Genomic DNA, 8841 nt, shown 5'->3' on the forward strand with positions numbered 1-8841 from the left:
ACACAGGTTTGTGTTGGTGGTAAAACATCGACTTTAGGTTATTTGTTATTTGTAAGTGCAAAACATGAAGAAACAACAACATAGAGAATATACTATCAGTATAAGTCAGGCCACATGGAGAACACAGCATGACACACATATTTATACACCTAAAAAAGACACGCTCGCACACACACACGCGCACACACACACACACACACACACGCACATGCGCACACACACACACACACGCACGCACGCACGCACACACACACGCATATCAGAGCCTCATAAATATCAGATCAGGACATAAATAAGGTATTTCTCTCACTGCTCGACGTTACCACAGCTGTGTCACAAGTGCTCGATGCAAGTCATGCGAACCGGAAGACGTCCATCAGCCCAGAGTCTCAGAGGTCAGAGGTCAGAGGGGCGTCACTTCCAACCAGAACCAAAACAGGACATGACTTATTTGGTCATTAAGTGAAACAGCGTCAGAGTCCTGTCTCTGCTGAGCCGCCTGTAGAGCCAGCAGCTCCTCAAAGTCCACCCGCCCCCTAGTGGCGGTAGATCATCTGCGTGGGGGTCATGTGGGCCGGGTGGTAGGGGTCGTAGGTCGCGTCCAGGTGCACCTCGTAGCCGGCCGTGGGGTAGAGGCCCCCCCGCGGCCCCCCTTGCTCCAGCAGGGCCGGCGAGTAGTGCTGGGGGGGCCCGTAGTGTGGCGAGCTCTCCTGCTTGGCCACCAGGTTGCTGCCGATGCTGAGGGGCGGCGTGGGGGGCCCGTCGTAAGGGGGGGTCCCCAGACCCGCGGCCCCGTAGTCGTTCTGCTGCTGCTGCTGCTCGGGCCCCGCCCCCTTCAGGGCCCGCATGTGCTGCAGGTGGGCGGAGTCCAGGCTGCCGTAGGGGGGGCTGGGCAGGCCTGGGGAGCCCGAGTAGCCCAACCCCACCCCGCCCATCGCCGGCGGCCCCCGCGGGCCCCCGGCCCGGTCCTGGTTCTGCTCGCCGGCCCCAGGCCCCAGCTGCAGGCAGCCGGCCACCAGGTTGCTGGTGGGTTGGGAGAGGCCCTTGCAGAGGGTCTCCAGGAAGGCCCTGCTCTCCAGGGACTGGCCCCCCTCCAGGGCCTCGCTCAGGGCGCAGATGTAGTTGCGGGCGAGCCGCAGCGTCTCGATCTTGGACAGCTTCTGGGTCTTGGAGTGGCAGGGCATGATGCTGCGCAGGCCCTCCAGCGCGTCGTTCAGCCCGTGCATGCGCGAGCGCTCCCGGGCGTTGGCCTTCACGCGGCGCGCGCGGAACCGCTCCTGCCGGCCCTTGGTCATGCGCTTCCTCTTGGGGCCCCGCCTCTTGGGGCCCTCCTCGTCGTCGTCCGCCCCGTCCTGCTCCTCGCCGTCGTCGTCCTCGTCGTCCTCGTCGTCGTCCTCGATGTCCTCGCTGCCCACCTGGCTGCCCCCCCCCCGCGGCTCTGGGGCCCCCGACCTGTAGCCGTGGGGCGTGGCGGGGCCCTCGGTGTCGGGCCCCTCGGTGTCGGGGGAGCTCATGTCCCCGTCCGTCCACTGCAGCGGGCTGACGTCCTCGTCCCGAGAGCCAGCTCTCTCGTACGGCTTGGCCATGGTCGCCCCCTGTGGACCGGAGGAGAAGTGACGTTATTAACATTTATTATTAACATTTATTGTGAACATTTATTATTAACATTTATTAGGATTATTAACATTTAGAACAAGTTTCCCTTTTGTGGAGTGGACTCATAAATGTATGCAGAAATGCCGGCCTAAAGATATCTCTTCAGAATCGGCATGATAACACAGACTGTATGAAGATATACAGTGCCTTTGTACGAATGGACGTGGATATGAGTGACCTGTAGTGTCAGCAGCGGGGTCTGGTCAGTGATTAGTAGACTCTAACATCGCAGGGCAAGGAGGCCACTAGGGTGTCACCGCGGGACCTAAATCCACCAGGAAACCTAGTCCTGGTAAGTCACCTATATTTAGCCCTCTTATCTCTGGCTGAAGAGACTTGGCTCGCCTCAGTGGGTCAAAGGGAATCTTTGTGGGTCAAAGGGAATCTTAGGTCCTGAGTGGAGCTGGACCTCACCGTCTGAATTTATATTTAAAAATATGATAAATGAGGAAGATAATATATTGTTAAACTGCAGGCTATAAAGCCCTACAGGGTCTGTGTATAGGCTACACTGTATTTCCTTTTCCTTTTTCCTTTTTTTCCATTTCAGCACTGGTCAGCTCCCGCTCTAGTGGGAAGCTCCTGGGAATGTCTACTCAGTAGATGCCGTTGGGTTTATTGTGCGCACTAAATCCCGTCGTTCTTGTAATCTTTGTGCAGTTATACTTTAGGTGCACACACAGCCACGGGCTGGAATAATCCGAGGGAAGTTCAAAACTCGTAATTCCACGACAAGATAAAGTCGCGGTGACATGATGCTCCTTCAATCTGGGCCAGTGCGGGATTTGTGGGGAGATGAGGCTGGCAGCGGGATTACCGGAGGTCCCAGATCAGCGCAACACGTCCCCCTGAATTAGAGCACGCCTCGCACTGCGAAATGACTAAATACTCCATTGTCTCTTGCATTGATTATTTGGGTCGGCCTTTATGTATTTTATTTGATTTAATTAAGAAAATAAATCCTGATCTATAAACGGGTTGTTGTTGCTGTGGACCCGGAGAGCGCATAAACCCGCTGCGTCAGAATAAAGCTTAGGCCTATTCGTCTGGGTTTGAAACGCATTGAAAGTAAAGTTTGACACATCAGACTTATAAATGAAAGAGGAAAGTCAGATAATTATAAATGTGAGAGGAAAGTCAGATAAGTCTGAGTAAGTGATGTTAAAAAAACTTTTTTCTTTTGGGGGATTTTTTTTACCCCCAAAAAACAGATTTTTCTGGAAGTAACTATTTTATTTCTCGCTACAAAAAACTCTAGCCCTGTGTGAGTAAGAAGCCTACAGACCTACAGAGTCCTACCGAGTCCTGCTGAGTCCTACCGAGTCCTACCGGGTCCTACCGAGTCCCAATGAGTCCTACCGAGTCCCAATAAGTACCGAGTCCCAATGAGTCCTACCGAGTCCCAATGAGTCCTACCGAGTCCAACTCAGTCCTACCGATTCCTACCGAGTCCTACCGAGTCCTAACGGTGCATTCCATCAATCCGCAGTTCATACATACCTCAACGTTCCAGGTGCACTTGAGGAGCTGCGGTTAAATCAGGAGATGCTTTAAATCAGGAGTTGGAGTAATGGGGCGTCTTGTGTCCATCAACACTGAACTCAACTCTGATCCACTGAGCTGATCTCCTCTGGTCGAGCGGGCGGCGGGCGGCGCGTGCTGCGGCGCGGCATTGGCTCCCGGCTTTAACGTGAAGCTGACTCCGCCCACTCCGCCCCCTGCTTATACCCCGCCCCCTACTTACATTCACAAGTGTCGCCTGCGCGTGGCCTACCCGTGGCAGCAACCCCCCCCCCCCCCCCACTCCCACCCCGTGCGTGTGTGTGTGTGTGTGTGTGTGTGTGTGTGTGTGTGTGTGTGTGTGTGTGTGTGTGTGTGTGTGTGTGTGTGTTCGGTCGCGTGAGTCTAACTTTAAGTGACAGCTTCCAGTCGCGTGCAGCAGGTGCTCGCGCCGTCGCTCTTTCACCCATCATCCCCGCGCCTCACGGGGTGCGTCTGATCAGCGACAATAGTTATAAAGTATCATAAAGATGAACTATCTAAGGTAGGAAAAAATATAATTCACTTCCTATTGAATGCGAATTTTCCCTATATTTTGTAATGTGTCGGGCAGTGTTCAAGTGTTCAAAGTAGTTGTAGTGTATTAATACTTATAATTTAGACTTAGAACTAATTATTCCTTATTTCTGTTTTTTTTTCAACTGCATTCGGGCAAAAATCTTAGCACAAAAAAAAGATTGGCCGCAGTTCTTCGCGTTCATGGTGGGAGGGGTCAATTATGAGGTGGAGGGGGTATTATTACCTCGCACAATAGACCGTGGGTTTAATCCCGGTCTGGCCTGGCAGGACCTATTTCACGGATTTGACCGAAGAGTCATTTTCACGAGACAAGACATAAGCCACTCTGCAGGTCGATAGAGTCGCGAGCAGCCCAGGGTGAGACCCCCCCCCCCCCCCTAACAGACCAGGGGGACCCCCCCCCCCCCACCCTCGGACCCTTGTTATTCCCCTTCATCCAATAACATGAATTCAATACATTGATTTAAAATCAATTCAACAATTATACACAAAGTTTAAAAAAAATGTATGTATTATACATTAATATATATAATATATAAGTAAAAAGTAAAAAAGTAAAAAGTAAAAAAAATAAAAAGTAATACAGGCCTACTGGGAATGTTTGTGAAAAATAACATTTCAAGAACGTATCATTTTGCTTTAGGAGTTAAGAAGAAATCAGATATTGATCTCATGCTTCATGCATCAAGCAGTCCTGATGCACAGAACATAACCCCTCATTTATTTTTTCAATAATCTATCATAAATATCTAAGAATAATGTGGGACCCCTTTGACCCCCAGAATAAGTCCAGAGCACCGAGGTGGGGTCCAGGACCTCATCAGATCTGCTGGACCTCCTCAGTGAGCCGGCTCTTCTGAACCAGAGGGTCCACTGTGACCTCCCCCTGACCCTGGGGGTCTCCTCCCGCTAGGCTTCCTCTGAACTCAGCTGTGATGAGTTCCTGTGGAGCAGGAGCATGTGAGGCGGCCGCCGGGCACTGGAGCCCCCGCCCCCAGGACCCCCCCCCCCCCCCCCCCCCCTCCCCCCAGAGGACGGCCCCGTGTCCCGCCTCGGTCCCCCGCCGCCTCGCCTCCTCACCGCTCCTCCCCTCGGATCCCCGCGCCTCCTATTCCACACCTGCAGCCCGGAGAGGGAATAGCCTGCGTGTCCCAGCCTCCCCGGAGGACCGCCAGCCTGGGAATACTGGAGCCCGGGCCTCCTGCCTCCACTAGCCCGGGAATACTGGAGCCCGGGCCTCCTGCCTCCTGCAGCTCCAGCCCGTTCATCTCCATCTACACTCGGCCTTCTAGGAAACGCTTTCTGCACCACCAAACTGAGAGCAACCGATAGTGGAATGACGACGCTTCAGTCCAAGGGCTGCAAGCCCAGCGGGATCTGAACCAACGAGGAGTGGGGAGCGGGGAGCGGGGAGCATGGAGCGGAGTCAGAAAGATGCCCTGAGGATGTTCATCCTCTTTTTAATAGTTTAATCTCTGGGATCAACTCAACAACGCTCTAACTTCAAAGTACAATTCAACCATAGATAAAAAAAATAGAATTTAGAGCTAATGGTATAACAATATTTGGGTATCAGACACATTTGGATCGTTGCTGACGGCCCTTCATGGGTGCTGATCTTTAAGCATAGAGTGCTGTGTTTTGTGTTTGGACAGTGAAGCACCCTGGTATCACCCCCTCCAGCTTTCAGGAGCACCCCCCCCCCTCACCTGAACAGGACATGGGCCCAGAGGGGTCCCCTCACCTGACAGAACCAGGGGGAGCAGCGCAGAGCAGATGAACTGCCCTCCCTCCACTCTGGTGCACAATCAGCGTGACCTTGTCTTGGGTCCCCAATGCACGGGACAGGGAGTCCATCTGTTGGAGCCCAAGTCCTCAGAGAGACAGGAACTACTTTTACACTAGGACTTTATGTGTATGTGGGTTTGTGTGTGTGTGTGGGTTTGTGTGTGTGTGTGTGTGTGTGTGTGTGTGTGTGTGTGTGTGTGTGTGTGTGTGTGTGTGTTTGTGAGAGTGACTGAATGAGTGAGTGTTTGCTGAGTGTTTGTATGTGCATGTGAGTGTGTGTGCGTTTATGTATGTGTGGGCATGGGTGTGTGCGTTTGTGTGTGTGTTTTCGTGTATGTGCATTTATGCATGTGTGTGTATATGAGTGTGTGTGTGTGTGTGTGTGTGTGTTTGTGTTTGTGTCTATGTCTGTTTGGGTGTGTGTCTGTTTGTTTGTGTGTGTATGTTTGTGTGTGCGTTTGTCTGTGTATCTGTGTCTGTGTGGGTTTTGGAATGTGTGTGTGGGTGCCTGCATTTGTGTGTGTGTCTGTGTCTGTGTGCTTTGGTATGTGTGTGTATGTGCGTTTGTCTGTGTGTGTCTGTGTGTTTTGGTATGTGTGTGTGTGTGTGTGTGTGTGTGCATTTGTGTGTGTGTGTGTGTGTGTCTGTGTTTTGTGTGTGTGTGTGTGTGTGTGTGTGTGTGTGTGTGTGTGTGTAGGTGTATTTGTGTGTGTAGGTGTGTCTGTGTGTTTTGGTGTGTGTGTGTGTGTGTGCAATTTAAAATGTTACATTGACGTTAACCTCTCAGTGACTGCATGTGAACTGAAGTGTACACATTTTACGAGAGACTGGGCAAAACAAACACACACATGCAACAGGCGCACACCACACACCAACACGTCCACACAAACACACACACACACACACACTGCAGCTACAAACGGTTCCATCTCTCTGATTGTAAGAGTTGTTCTCCGCTCCGTTCCTCTCAAAGCGGAACGTCTTTAGAACCCAAACGCACCACAGAATGAACGTTCCTTCATGTGTCACGCTCCCCCGTCAACTCCGACAAGGGTCCGGCTCCTCAGCCAGACTTAACCCCCCCCCCCCCCCTCCACCCCCCCCCGCCCCGCAGCACCCACCAGAACCCCGAGCCAAGGGTGACGCTGACCGCGCACCCCGGCCCACCGGCTCATTGTGAGGGGTCCCGCCACGAAGCAAAGAGACAGGCCTTGTGCCTCGGTGCTAACTCCCCATCCCCCCCCCGTCCCCGTCCCTAAGCCCGGGCTGGCCCCCCTGTTGTGTGTGCTCATTGGCTGAGCGCCTTGGGCGTCCCTCCACGGCCCCCATTGTCTGGCCGTAAGTAGCTTTGTCTCTGCAGCTGGAGGCCGCGTGGCCATTAGCCGCCGCACACTAACGGGGGCCCGCCGTAATATAATTACTGAACACAAGTCAGGTGGCGGGACGTGGGGGCCCCGCAGGAGCCCCTGTTTTGGGGGGGGCCGCGAGGGGGGCTGGCGGGTGGCCAGCTATAACTCGATTATGAAGTTGTGTGGGCGACAAAAGAAACAATGGAGTTTTTTGTTTTTTTTTATTCGGGCCGACGGGAGCTAATTGAATCCCGCTCGGTGGTAGAAGCGGGAGGGAGGGTGTTCGAAAAAGGCTGCGTTTACTTTTCTAATTTCTGGGGTCAGCAGCTCAGAAAGTGTGAAACGCTCTGACCATAGAGCAGCGGAGACACCGGGGGTGGAGTTGTTGTGGACTCAATGTGAGACCTCACCCGTACGGGGGGGGGACCCCGACGGAGGACCGGGCCTGAGCCGCTCATGAAGTGACTCCTCTGTTCCTGCTCTGCATGAACGCCGCCGGACAATAGACGTGATCAGATTCATCCCTGGAAGACGTTCTTTAAACAGGCGTCTCACATGCAGCCCTGTTCCGTCGGCAGACCCGCAGTTATCCTGTTAGTCACCCCGGATGAGGGAGAGAGTGGACCGGACCCCCAGCCCAGCTGGAGACACACACACACACACACACACACACACATACACGAGCACACGCACGCACACACGTACACACACACACACATATGTATTCATATATCTACATAAACATAGACACACACACACACATATTAATATACACACACACATGCACAAACACACACAAACATATTTATAAATATATCTAACCACATACACCCCGCACACACATACATAAATATATCTACACACACACACACCCACAGACACACATATATCTAAATATATATAGATACACACTCACCACAAAGGCATACATCAATATATCGACACACACACACAAACAAACACCAAACACACACATATTAAAAATATATATTTACACACACACACACACACACACACACCACACACAAGTATATAAATAAATCTAAACACACACACACACCACACACACATTTAAACATACACACACACGCACATATATATATACACAAACACACACACACACACACACACATACCACGCACACATATATGCATACACACACACACACATATTAATAAATCTACCCACACACACACACACACACACACACATATTAATATATCTACCCACACACACACATACACACACATATGAATATATCCACACACACACAAACACCTATACAAATATGTAAACACACAGAAACACAACACAACTTCTCCCCAGCTGGGATGACGCACGCGGCTTTAGGGACAGCTGATAGAGGAGGTTTAGTTGCTTCTGTTTGGAGTAGGTCAAGCGGAATGGGATCAGTTACTGTCCTTTTGTTTCTGGGGTTTATATGCAAAACGCTGCCTTTAGTTTGTGCTGAGTGGTGGATGAGACAGTAAGGGATTGTGCGGCCGGCCGCTGGTCCCAGGTCTGCATTGTGAGCGTAAAGCTCTTGTTGGGCCCATTAGGCGCAGCTCGCTCATGGCCGTTAGAAGGCATTGTGTTCTGGAGCTCTCCTCAACAACATCTCCACACTGAAGCAGATGCTCCACAATGCTACGATTCATGTCTCACTGGTTTAATCAATTTATTACCAAAACGCACGTTTTGTTTTGATCACTCATCACCACGAGGAAAGCTTAGTTCAGGTGCTTTATTCAAAGTCACACACGTGTGCTCTGCAGGGTGCCAGCTCTCGGGCTCCCGTAGGTCAGCATCCTCACTACTAGGGCGTGGCGGGGAAGGCGGAGCCGATGAACTTCTTTCCGTCCCCGTAGGAGCTGTTGTCCCAGGTGTACGTCTGGATGACCAGCTTCTTGCCTCCCAGGCTCAGGGAGCACCTGTGAACGGGGAACACTGGGGGGTCAGCTACGCCACT

General features: G+C 52.1%; 2 protein-coding genes across 2 annotated transcripts in view; both read right to left on the reverse strand.

Moving 5' to 3' along the window:
• Positions 1-536: 536 nt before the first annotated feature.
• On the reverse strand, positions 537-1586 carry LOC311339339 (neurogenic differentiation factor 4-like; the record flags this gene model as incomplete). The annotated part of the gene is made up of 1 exon (XM_084464721.1): positions 537-1586. The coding sequence occupies one exon, from the start codon at positions 1584-1586 to the stop codon at positions 537-539; it is 1050 nt and encodes a 349-aa protein (XP_084320847.1).
• A 7020-nt stretch (positions 1587-8606) lies between these two features.
• endou (endonuclease, polyU-specific) overlaps positions 8607-8841 on the reverse strand; it is a gene marked incomplete at its 5' end in the record, with an annotated part of 4597 nt that continues 4362 nt past the window's right edge. Inside the window, one exon of the mRNA XM_084464548.1 lies at positions 8607-8803. Within this exon, the coding sequence (XP_084320674.1) occupies positions 8689-8803 (115 nt within the window). The 3' untranslated portion in view covers positions 8607-8688. The remainder of the gene's footprint in view (positions 8804-8841) is intronic.

Source organism: Micromesistius poutassou (genome assembly GCF_964030765.1).
Source record: "Micromesistius poutassou genome assembly, chromosome: 2".
In the NCBI taxonomy this organism is placed as follows: Eukaryota; Metazoa; Chordata; class Actinopteri; order Gadiformes; family Gadidae; genus Micromesistius; species Micromesistius poutassou.